General features: G+C 39.9%; 1 protein-coding gene across 4 annotated transcripts; it reads right to left on the reverse strand.

Moving 5' to 3' along the window:
* Positions 1-905: 905 nt before the first annotated feature.
* Positions 906-12,565, reverse strand: prox2 (prospero homeobox 2). 4 transcript variants are annotated; one of them, XM_054797768.1, is made up of 6 exons: positions 12,499-12,522; positions 12,368-12,435; positions 9,956-11,521; positions 7,235-7,336; positions 5,776-5,970; positions 906-3,426 (listed from the first exon to the last, which is right to left on the reverse strand). In XM_054797768.1, exons 3-6 carry the CDS (start codon positions 11,477-11,479, stop codon positions 3,259-3,261), a joined length of 1,989 nt encoding a protein of 662 aa, XP_054653743.1. In that variant the 5' UTR covers positions 11,480-11,521; positions 12,368-12,435; positions 12,499-12,522; the 3' UTR covers positions 906-3,258. The 4 variants fall into 4 exon arrangements, with proteins under 4 accessions (XP_054653743.1, XP_054653745.1, XP_054653744.1 ...); XM_054797770.1 differs by lacking the exon at positions 12,368-12,435 and having other exon boundaries at positions 10,115-11,521; positions 12,499-12,565; XM_054797769.1 differs by lacking the exon at positions 12,368-12,435 and having other exon boundaries at positions 7,235-7,340; positions 9,969-11,521; positions 12,499-12,565.
* Between the last annotated feature and the right edge of the window lie 359 nt (positions 12,566-12,924).

The following is a 12,924-nucleotide window of genomic DNA, read 5'->3' on the forward strand; positions in this document are numbered from 1 at the left end:
CTTAAAAACAAACAATTTGTACCTTTAAAAAAACTGTAACTGCACAAATGGAATGACTATTTTGTGTTTTGCATTTGAAACAAAGCTGTGAAATGCTTGTCCCTTAGAGAGGGCAAAAATGCATTGCTTGGTCCCAGTAGGCTAAACACTAAAAGGAAAAAAAGGTAGCAATTGTTGTATAACGCAGTATTATCATACCTGCTGTATATACTTTATACATACAGTACATACACACATAGACCTCTGCATTAGCTACACCCAGTAATCGCACACAAGTATTGCTTCCTATGAAATGGAGAAAATGAACACCTTACACCACTGCAAATTACAATCCTAATGTTGTGTCCAGTGACGGCGCAACTGAGCTGCAGCAGTGAGTAACACAAAAGTATCCTTTATTTGATGAAACAGTGACAAAAGACTATGACATTATGTAAAGACAAACATTGCTGTTTTGTTGTTTTATGTTACGACAAAAAAAGTCAAATTCCCCAAATGATTCTTTCCCAATATAGCCAATGTTTTAAATGTTATGGTTGATTAGAATGCTTATTAAGATTGGTACATGTGGAACATTACATTGTGTTATCAATCAGCGACCTTTAGAATACTGTATAAGATTGTCTTTCAATATGTACAAAAACAGTGAAACTAGTGAGTATGCCACTTTCTTGTATCATTTGGCCAGGGTATGGACTAAATTTGTATATATTAAGTAATAACTATTTACATACAGTACATATATAAATTAATATCCATCTATCCATTTTCTATGCCGCTTATCCTAGTTAGGGTCGCTGGGTTATGCTGGAGCCTAACTAATATTTACTAATATACACTTAAAAGCATACATAATGCCAAAATAACAGCAAAAAAACAAAATACGTAATATATAAAATATATACGATATATAAAATATACAATAGCAATTCATGTTCATCAATAGAGAAACATACTATTGTTAATTATATTCATTTGTTGTGATGATTGTGTGGCTCATGTGAAAGAATCACAATGGTTGCGATGTCATCCGACTTGCGTGTATGCTTTTGCAATCAGTATGCTTTGAGCTGCTGCCTGGAAGAAAGAACCAGTGGGTTTGTGGAATTCTGCTTCGGTGGCACAACTCTGTTATGAGGTCACCTCGGGCATTAGTCATGAGGAGGGAATGCATTGTCGCTGTTTTTAAGAAAATGACCGTTGTCGGCATCCGCAGTGGCCGCACAGTGAATGAAGGCCTTAGAAAGTTGACTTGAATTGGCTTCGCTGAACAATGTGAACAGAATAGTTTGTGTGCACGTGGATTAGAGGGACCTTCAGGGCTCAAAGCCGGCACACAGTATTTTCATATTTCAAATGTAAAGCATTTAACGGAATCGTTTGTAATGAAGGTGGTGATATATATCAGTGGTTATTGTGAAAGAAAACCACAATCATGTGGTTTCACATAATTTAGAGCATTTTTAATTCCATCCATCCATTACAATGTCTACTACTGAAATAGCTCGAAATAATTGTACTTTACATCACCAAAGGGTTCACCTTTGTCCACAAAGTAACTTGCATTATTTCCACATGCACTTAATATCAAGCAAATAGCTTAAAGCATAATCACAAAACATTATGACAGATACAGTGTAAGTGCATGTTTTTTTTATGTTTTTCCACAACACACAGCTTTGGAAAAAAGTGTCAAAACTTTCAATACAACCATCTACAGTAAGCCAGCATCAAACAACACTGTAATACTTCATCATAGAGACAAAAAGGCGTAGGCATAATAATAATAATAATTGAGGGGTTGTAACTGTTGGTAAATCAGTCTTGATGCAATTGAGGCAAAACTACTTGGCTGCAACCAGCAGAGATGCTGATGAATTAGTCTCAACTAGTTTGCTGTGTGAAGAAGACACTGTCATTGGCTTTGGGAAGAGTTACATCAATGCAGACCTCTGCTGTGGCACAAACCCTTCGAGCAGCGTTATTCTGGTCAATGCAACACTGGCGTTGAAACAAGGGTTCTCCCATCCAATTAAAAATGAAAGTAAAGTAATAAAACAGTGGATTAGGGCAGCACAGTGGAATTGTTGCTAAGACATCTGCTTCACAACTTGGAAGTTCTGGGTTGGTTGGCGGCCAAAAACATGCACGTTCGGTTAACTGGATATTTAAACTTGTCAATGAATGTGAATAGTTCTTTGTCTGTGCTCTGTGATTGACAGTCGACCAGTCTAGGGTGTATACAGTCTCTCGCCCAATGTCACCTGGGATAGACTCCAGCTCAACCGTGACCCTGAAGAGTATAAGCCAGGGGTGTGCAAACCGTTTCCACATAAAGAAAAATGAAAGGGGACACACCTAGACCAATCCAATATAGAGTGCTCAGCAAGTGGATTTCATAAACATAGCAATTGATCAAAAACAAACTAAAAAAGTTCTGGTTATTTATTTGGCAAATAAACGGACACAACATAAAAGTCATTTTTCACAAGTAATAACCAAAAATGTACTATATAATTGTAACCGCTTCAGATGCTTTTACTAGTCAGGAATTCAAGTAAATAACTATAATTTCACATCTTAATGAATAAATAATAATGTGCTTTTTAGGTTTTTTCTGTATTTTTTTGTCCCATAAAACAGTCAATTTAAAAATTCTTAGATAATCGGGGTGTGGTCTAATACAGGCAGTCAGCATATGCATGCTATGCTATGCTGGCTTTTACTCATGACCTTTTGCTTTTCTTTTCAGTGTTGCATTAAACCTCGGGTAATGTTCTGATGTGGGCTTGACATTTTTATAAATGTGGGTTTTGAATATTCGGCAAGCCAACAAAAAAATTAATGGCCTCCGGGCCGCACTTTGGACACCACTGGAAAACGCGATACAAAATAAATAGATGAGCCTAAATAACAATGGATTCATTGTTCATTTTCCTAATAGTTGATCAAGGTAATTTACTCAAATGCTCATCCTTCTGTTCGTAATACTGAAAAATAAGTAAGTAAGATTACATCTTTGTAAACATTTGGCACACCTATTAATGTTTTAATTGTACCAAGGCTGTACTGATTCTACAAGTACAAGTAAACACTACACAACCAAATAATAATCCACAAAAAGCTCTAACAAGAATATTAACAACCTACCAATCACAGCTACATATTATTTCAATTAAAAAGCACTACAAGAAATAATACTCCAGTGGCTAACTTCCAATGTCTCCAAATTCCTATACTTATTCTGTCCACTTTGTCCTACAAATAGGAAGATGTCTTGAATTCCTCCGGGACGTCACTGTCCAGTTTACAAATCACCTTGTAGATGGCCTTTTTCCATGACGGGTCGGAATCTTTGGCCGCAGAAATGGCTTTGTAAAATTCATGCAAAGTAATCTCAGCGACCTCCAGGAATTTGTCTGGAACCTTTAAAAGAAGAGAAATAGCGAGACTGAGCAAAGACAGTTCGTGCTAAAACAATCTCATATCTTAAAATATGACTTTGTTGTAATGTTGCATCGGCACTGACGCAGGAATCAAGACTACCTGTACTGTTAGTGTTCCAAACACGTTTGCATCAATTTAGCTGATGAAAAGGACTGTTTTCTTTTCATCACGCACACACTCCCAAAGATGCAGTGTTCGGCTATTACTCACTTCAAAGCAGAAGCTGCTTTAATTAGCTGGACTTGTTGGAATTTGTAAGAGAAAATTAAACAGAGAAAGTAACGTGACGCAAATGTATTACTCTTTTGAATGCATATTGTTTTGAGGAGCCAAACTCTTTACTTTAGTGGACCCAGCAACTAACCAGAACTACGTTCCTCATCACCGAAATCTGACCAGAACTGGGCTCACCGGACCAAGTGGGGGTACGTCACTGTTGATGTACTACAGTACACTGCTGATGAGGATCTCATACAACTTCATGTCAAAAAAATCCGAACTATCCCTTTGAGTTGTTCACTTGAGTGTATGGTGGGAACAACATACCTTTTTTTACTTTGAAACTTCCAGCTTCTTCTCTTTACATTTTTCCTTTTATCTCTATTTTTTTATTTTAATTAAAAGTAAAAAAAACAAGCTGTGGCCCGCAAATGGCCCCAGCACTTTGGACACCCCTGATTTAATGTTTATCCGTGACAAAAAATTGGAAACAAAGATGGATTATTCCTCAAAGAAAAGAATTTATAAATTACTATTAAATTACTATTAAAATTACATTTTTATATTTTAAAATATATGTATAATTAATCATTCATTCCCCCCATTTTTCATATCTGGAAAATTAAGTAGAATTTGTTCAATATTGTGCTGAAATACAGTTGATCCACGCTATTTGCGAGGGATTATGCAGTAGACAGTATTGTACAGTAATACCTCGTTTGTCAAGGTTAATTGGTTCCAGACCCGACTGTGATAGGTGAATTTCTCCGAAGTACGAGTCCTTATTTATAAAAGGAATATTTTCATTGTTAGAGCATAGAAAACCTGTTTACCTGATATTTGTTTTTAGTTAATTTAACAATTTTTATGTTTCAAAATGCTTAACTTGGACCAAAGGTATGTAAAATTTGCTTAAATGGGCATATTCTTTTTTATTAATAATAGGCCGTAGTCAACCACAAAACAGTGATGATTTATGAATTCATATATTGTGAAAAACAATGATAGAGTGAAGATTCGAAGCGCAAGGGACAACTGTACTTGTAAATGTGGAGTTACACGACATCATGTTTTGTCAAAGCATCTTCCACTGCTGGAAAATATTGTGTCAATTGACTGGGCCATGCCCTCTGCTGGATTCATAGCTACAGCACTCTTTTTTCCCCTGCAGATAGTGCCATCAAACCGCTTTGTATTTAAGTTACCAAAAACAAAAACAAATTCTGATTATTATGATTATGCATCGGAGCGAGCGCCAAACCACAAGTAGGCAGAGATCTGCTGCAGAGATGTCACTGTGCTGCAATGCAGTTGAATTATACACAATTTATATGTAATTTATAGTCGCTTGCCAGAAAAAATGTACACCAGTGAGGTTAGGAAGAAAGCCGAGGGATCGATACGAACATTCATAGTGTTTAAGGGTACCCTGTCACCTAAAGAGAAGGACAACGTGCTAAAAAAAACATTTGTTTTGTGTATATTTCTTTATCATGTGTCCAGTTCATACTGAAGGTAGTATAACACATACCTTAATTAAAAGACATTAAAGACAGTAGATAACACATTGACAAGGTGCGATAAAAGTTCAGTCGCAAGAGATGCTGGGAGGAAACTGCCCTTGTTTTCCATCTAGTGTCCAGTTAGCACACCAGTTGTTGGTATAAGTTAGTTTTCTTTCCCGATACAAAGCACCGCTGGGAAAGGAATGTCTTAGTCCCAAGATAAAGAAAACGGTCGCATCCCTTTCCCACCGAGTGGCCTTCTGCCTCGGAATCCACAGCATCTTTCTCAGCATTCCGCATCAGTAGCAATCTCGGCCTCACTCAGGCGTACGGGTCCTCTAATCCTGAGTTGTTTTAGTGGGATTTCGCGGCTTCCTCTTCCCACAGTTTGCTAAAGCATCACTCTGGAGTTTAGATAATGGCAGCGAAGGCTGGCGAGCCACAGGTGCAGTGTGACACACGGGTTCAGTAGGAGGGTGAACGCGAGAAGAACATGCAGGGGTTCTGATATACCTCAGCAAGGTAGTGCAGTGATATTCAAACCGACAGAGGTAACGATACAAAGTGCAGCCTGAAAATTTGAGAACCAACAAGTGACACTTACATGGAAGTCATTAGCCTTATTGTAGTGCATGTTGAGCGCACGGAACAGCTCGGAGTCTCTGCTGACTGTGATGTCGTTGACTTCAGTGATGCCGTCTACGATGGCTTGGCGAGCAAACTTCTCCATTTGGATGTAGTAGAACTCTCTGAAGTTACTGAACCACTTGATCAGCTGGGATGTGATGCAGCGGTTGAACTGAAAAGAGGACAAAATATCAAAGAATGTGTTTAAATAAAATTACAGCAAAAAGGGGGCTTGCGGTGTCTTGAGGCAATGAATCCCTCTGACATCTCACCTCCTCCTGCATAAAAAGGTACGAAAGAACAACGATTCGTTTTGGGGGATAAATTGGTCATTCCTATCTGAGACCTCAATTAAAGCATAACAAATTAAAATGATTAAGTGCTGTGCTTCTAAATCAAATAAATTAAATGGACTCTGTGGCATATTGGGTGCTATTAAAGACTCGCACCATAATTGACTGTGGTAACTTGCGTTCGGTACCTGTGGGGCAAAATTCCAGCTAATAGTCTGTCACTCTTGGAGACACAAATTGCACTGATCTTTTCCCACCAGTAAAAAAACATCTGCCAGGCCTGTGTATTTCTAAACTCAATCTTGACATTAGTCCTGTTATTCTATCTCATCATCCAGAAAGATGAGTGAAAGAAAAAACGGCCTAAGGGCTGGGCAGGCATCAAAGACGCTTCTCCTTCCACTGGTGTGAGAACGCCGAGTGGTAAGGACACAAGGAAGCTTCCCTCTTGTTGACTCGGGCTGATAGGATGGAATCAGACACTGGGATTAGGTGCTCTTTTGTTCGGTGCCACTTCCCACCGCCAGATTGTGAGCAAGGAGGAGATGTTTGCAGGCCGCTGCCACAGCATCCTCCCCCCTGACCCGAGGGTCAGCTTAGACTGGGAGGCAGGGGGCCACACTGAGGGAGGACGAGGGTTTTGATAGGCGAGGCAGAAGAGGTTTTGGAGAACTTTGGAAAGAAGGCAGAGGCAGGGGATGGTGTTAAAAGCGATGATGATGCAAAGACAAAAAGGATGGCTGAAGAGAGCTAAGAGTCATGGCTTAACGCAAGACCACAAGAGGCCAACAGGATGTTGTGTTTAGGGCCAGCAAGTTTTTAATACCAACTCTCTGTTGACACTCAATAGCAATGCCTTGCCTAGAGAGTCCTTTGTCACTCCATTTGCTGACTGGAGAGGCTTTTTTCAAACAGAGAATGGCTCTGTATCTCCCTCTGCCCCCAGGACACATGAGCAGCTCAGTCGCTTTGTTATTTAAACCCTCTGCGTTTTTGTTTCTCTCCTCCGACACACTGCTGCTTTTGCTGTCCCAAAACACACTGAAAAGTTGATACCGGGGGAGTTAGACGCAGGAGACACAGCTCTAGTCTACAGGTTATCACATTTAAAAAACACAAATAATAAAATAGTAAACATATTACCTTAACATCAGGAAAGAATGTCTTCAGGACATTGGAGCTGGGGTAGCGAGTGTAGAAGAACATCAATTTGGCCTTCTTCAGGTGACTCGGGGTGAGACCCTCCTGGATGTTCACAATCACGTTAAGGCACAAAAAAAGTCAGCAAGCAGCGTAGTGCAAAATGATAGTGGAGCAGAGTATTGCGTTGCATCGGTCTTCAGCTAAATTCAATTTGGCTGAAGACTAACTAAGCATTAAGCACACAGTCAATAATGACCCTAACATGTGCTTATTGGCAAAACAGAATTACGAATTAGATTAGGGATTTTTAATTAGCGGGCAAAGCGCTCCATGGCTGGCTGTTAAGAAGAAAGAGGGGCTAATTTAAAGACAACATATGTCGCGCTCTACTTTTCATGGAATAAAGATGAAGTTCAAAGTAGCTTCATTTGATTTTATTGCTAAAAGATTTAGATATAAAAATGTTTTTAGAATATAGTCAAGTTTAATGAGCGAAGTTGCAACTGAAGTTTTTCCACCCTGTGGCGATGAAGATACTATGGAGCATTTCCTCTATAGTCCATCACAGTGCCTCAGGTCACAAAATGTCTCCATCAGGCCACAACAGAATACATTTATTAGGAAAGCCTACCTTTGAAACAAGGATGTGGGGATGAAAGATTAATGTGCTATTGTTCAAAGAGAAGCAGAGCCCTTTAAAGCCAAAATCCATCCATCCATCCATCCATACATTATCACATACTTCTTGCCGCAACATATTTAGACTGAATTTGGGGGATGATTTTCTCCAGGAGGTAACAAATATAATCACATTGATTATAGACATCACACACTTGTTCGACTGTCTTAAGCAATTGAACAACTTGTCTGACGTTGGTTTTCCTTCTTTGTTCACATGAGCCAAAGCGCTATCATCTTATACTTCATCTTGTTCAATTTTGTGCATTCTGACAAAGGTACCCAACAACACATGCTCAAGACAAGAGCTCAAGTGTTATGGTTGGGAGGCACTTGTGGTTTCCACCAGCACTCAGATGTGACCTTTTAGATGCACCCCCATCACTGTGATGATGGAGAAATAGATCCTGCACCTTTTCAAGTATGGAAAAAAAAGATGCTTCCTGAAACAGAACACATGCTTTTTCTGCCTTTGAAAAATCGGCTTTTGTTCCTGGCAATTCTTATCAAAGCCTTGTATTCCTTTTTATTTGTCTTTTTCCAGACTTAAAGTCATTACTCTGCTCAGATTAAAGAAGATGCCATAATTTTCAATAGGGGGAGCGAGATCAAAGAACTAAATTCTCCTTGAAGTTACTGCCGCTGCCCATTCTGAAACGGACATCTGCCAGTCAAGGCTTAAGTACAGTGTGTTCAGACAGAGGGAAATGCTAAATGAATCTCACATTGTGTCAATACAAGTGCAAGATACAATAGTAGAATTGTGTTTGTTTTGATTTTCTGCAGTCAAATAGTACTTGTGTCTATGCTGAGAGACATTCACAATAATACAATGCTCTTCTCATTTTACTACGAGCAGCAGCATAACTGGGCTCTAGTGACAGGAAACTCAAATCCTTTCATTGACTCGCGTTCTTATGAGTCACTCATTGAAGTGAATCAGATACTCGAGTCACTCGAGTCAGTCGTTACAGAGGGCAGATGCAGAAACTTGCACATGTGCGACAAGTTCCATCCCTAGACTTATCCCATTTTTCATCACACCCTGACATGTTACATGGTTTCCAGTTTTAATCTGATTTCATGAGTCCTGATTCAGGTAAAAACTTGCGAGTTTTGAACAACTCATCATCATGCATCTCTACTGGGAACATTGGGTGTGGAGGGGATGTTAAGCTGCCTTCGGGTTTAGCTCTCAACATTTCTACAACACCCAACCACCACAGATCTCCAGTGAAAGCAAACGGGGAGGTTGCATGGCATCCACGAGCGGTGCTCCGCAAATAATGCTAGTTCAAAACGTGGTTCCTTGATAGGAGAAGCTGAAAGAGTAGGAGCAGCCAGACAGCCCAACAGCTTCAAACCCAATCAAAGAGCATAATGTGTGGCTCGACGAAAAGCTCGGTGAGCTATTTACTTTTCTCCCACCAAACTATTTAACAACCACAACAACAACCAAGTAAATACAATTATGTGGGAATGGTGCTGTGCCATCATCATAACCTCCATAAACCGCCCCTCCAGCTGGAACATCATTTAGCATCTCTGAATCGTCTATCAATTATTTGTGGAATTGTTTGATGGGATATTGTGTCTTGAAGCAATTGAGACTTCAGGATGAGTGTGCTACTTGGCTGTAAACAGCAAAAGCGCTGATTATTTATTGTCAACATATTTGATGCCCAAAGAAGAAGAATATAACGTCGGGAAGTTAAGTGAAGACCTCCATTATGGTACAACTCCTCTGGGCAGCATTATTCCGTAAGAAGCATAGAAAATGGATGGATAAAAGTGACATGGAAACAAGAGTTCAGAACATTTAAAAACACATTCTCCAATTCCATTAAAAATAATTACATTATTGTCAATCAAGGACGGACTTTTTTCATATGCTGTACTAAAAAGATTGCTGTTTTGTTGTCCTCAATTAATTATTTGAAATTTTGGCTCTACCAACTCATTCATCTCTCAGCATTCACACGTAATTTCTTTCAGCTCATTCTTTTAGCCTGCATCACATAAAAGGTGAAAAGCAGTGATTACTTTGTCAAAGGATATGTTGAGAGACATGTAGGGGTTTCGTTCGGCCATACTCTGCAGCTCGCCACACTCCAGTTTGACATGAGGCAGGCACAGATTGTCAACGGTGACTGACCCCAGGGCAGAGGGACGAGGGTGGTGGCTGAGGTGGCCGGGTGTTACCTTGGATCTCAATGCGATGGTTTCCCAAGGTAGGTCCACTGGATCTGGAGAGGTTCTGTCCATTGAATGGGGCATGCAATGGAGTCCCGCAAAGTTAGAATGTGGCCCATACTTGAGAAGGTGTTCCAGAATCTGACTATCATGCAAAGGGGTGTTGTAGTTGAACTGGAATGGCGTCTGGTGCACAGGATAGGGCCTCTTTACTGTGGAGGTGACCGAGCTCAGAGGCGATGTCACCGGTTTGCGAACCACCAGTGATAGGGCCTCTGTCTGGTCTTGGTGCACATCAGAGTTTTCATAATACTCCAGAGAGTGGGACTTGGCTGCACCCTTTTCGGCCTGTAGCTGCTCATGTGTGGAGCTGTCCGATTGGTTCTTTCTGCCAGTACCAGAGCTGATCTGCATGTCTGGAGATGGGCACATTCGCTGTTGAGAGGACAGGTCCAGCCCTGATGAGGACACCTTTGTGAACACCCGGTCCACACACTCATTCACAGCTCTGGAGAGCTCCTGCTTCAAGATTTCCCGAAGGTTCTGATTCTCTCTTTGGTGTGCAAGGTGACCAACTACTTTATTCTTGTCTTCACCTTCTGAAACCACTCGACTTTTTTTCCTCTCAAAGGCATCTTCATTGCTTTCTGTGTCGTAATCGGTGGTTACAGCTGGATCATGATCCGTATCTTCCTGGTTATAAACTTGAAGGATTTTTTCCTGCAGCTGACGCAAAAGTTTTTGCATGCTGTGGAGTTGCTCTTTCAATTTGTGGCACTCCTCATCCTTGGTGTTAGTATCATCATGGTCACTTCTAGGTTTTCTACTTGCTGGCCCTCCAATGCTGTGTTCTTGATGCTGAGGGAGCCGTTGCTTGCGTTTGTTCTCTCGGTATGCCTCTCTGCACTCCCTGGTGTCTCGGCCATCAGTGTCGGGCCTCTCATTCTCCCCATGCGTCCTGCTGTTGGGTGAACCAGCCATCACCCTGATAATGTTCTCCACCCTGGCTCTCTTTGCTTGCAGGTGGTCTGTCATAGGGTGTTCTCCCTCTGGGCTGCACCTCACAGAGATGTGGCCATTTGGGGAGGATGCTTCTACAGTGCTGTCCTTTGAGGACACACTACTGCGGTCCTCCTGTCCAGAGTCAGTAGCAGTAGAGTTGGAGAGGTAGTAATGGCTTTCATCTAGCACTCTTTTGCTGTTGTGGATGGTCTTCCGGAGAAGTTGCGAAATGATGGATCCGTTAGAGTAGGGGGCAAGCGGCTCATCATAGATGTTTCTGCGTAAGCAAGGCAGCATGACACTGTGTTTGTCATCCTCGAGGCAACCTTCAGTGGAGTTGTGTACGCTCTGATCAGAGGCGCTTAGGTTCATGTTCGCTAAGAGCTTCAATGACACAGTTTGCAAAATCACAATCTGAAAATACAGGGAGAAATGAACACAAGAATAACATTATTAAATAATAAAGAAGCACATACAATTTGCAAAGGCTAAAAAAAACCACCCTTACCAAATGTTTATCAATTTTCTTTGTCGAGCTTAATTTTTTTTAGCAAGATTTTTTTTTGTCTCAAGACAAAGAAATGTTAGCCAAAGAGTTATAGGCTTCTTCAAGTATGCTGATGTTTGTTAACTATTTCTACAACTAAAAACTTTGATCTTGAGCATTAAAAGAATGTCTTCCTTTTATCCCATGATACATCTTGTGATGTCACGTAATCAAACATACATTTGCTCACCCTCTGGTAATCTGAAAGTCAACTCTCACTGGTTTTCACTTTCTGTAAATGTGCACTGAACCATGTGCACTGCTAAATAAGTGCATTATTATTGATAAAATACACAACTTAAATACACAATCTGTCACAACTTGTTTTGTACTTAATTTAAATATATTCAAACTAGAATAAGAGGTGTAGACAAACAAAAGCCCATAAAACACTGAAATTAGTTTTTCCTAAAACTGAGTTAGCCTTAATATCTATAAAATTGACAGCAAACAAGGGGACATCCTTGAGAGCATACATTCTTTTAATAGAATTTATTCTTCTAACTAATAACTTAATATTTCCTGTCAGATTCTTATTTTTTATTACAAACAAATATTTTAAACATTATAAAAATGACAATGTATGATAAACATTTAACATGATTGCATATATATATATATATATATATATATTTTTTTTTTAATGGCACACACATTATATAAAGGAGCGTAATTATTCCTTGGCCAATAAATTTTTTTATGTATTTACTGACCGGAAACTGTGTAGGAAGTCAAACATTTATCTAGCACATGATCATCTTTTCAGTAGTATTTTGCAGAACTGTAAGTGATAAGAAACAATTTGGTTTAGAGACAAAAAAAGTGAGCAAAGGACCCTCCTTACCTGTTGCTGGGCTGATGGCCTCACGCACACTGTGATGTGAGCAATGCATCAGAGCGTTGAAGTGCTCTTAGGGGGCGTGGTCGTGAACGCATCACTGGGATGAAAAGTTAGAGTGACATTTAGTTCCTCGGATCTTCAACAATTACCATGCAGAAAATGTGGATATGTGCCAAAATATCTATAGCTTACACTTTCCTTAAGGTTATTTGTGTACAACGAATTTTTATTTGTATGCCTTCTGGACGATAAAGCAAAATAATACAATTAGCATATAGCAGACCAATACAATCTAGCAATCACTCAGAAACTGTATACTTTGGAGGGCGGGGGGAGTTGTTATTATACCAAATAGAATAGCAAATAGGGCTTGTTATTAACAAAACCTACATGTAGCTAGTTAATTGTTTGTAGTGACGTATTGACTGA

This window comes from Dunckerocampus dactyliophorus, chromosome 13 (assembly GCF_027744805.1).
Source record: "Dunckerocampus dactyliophorus isolate RoL2022-P2 chromosome 13, RoL_Ddac_1.1, whole genome shotgun sequence".
Taxonomy (NCBI): domain Eukaryota; kingdom Metazoa; phylum Chordata; class Actinopteri; order Syngnathiformes; family Syngnathidae; genus Dunckerocampus; species Dunckerocampus dactyliophorus.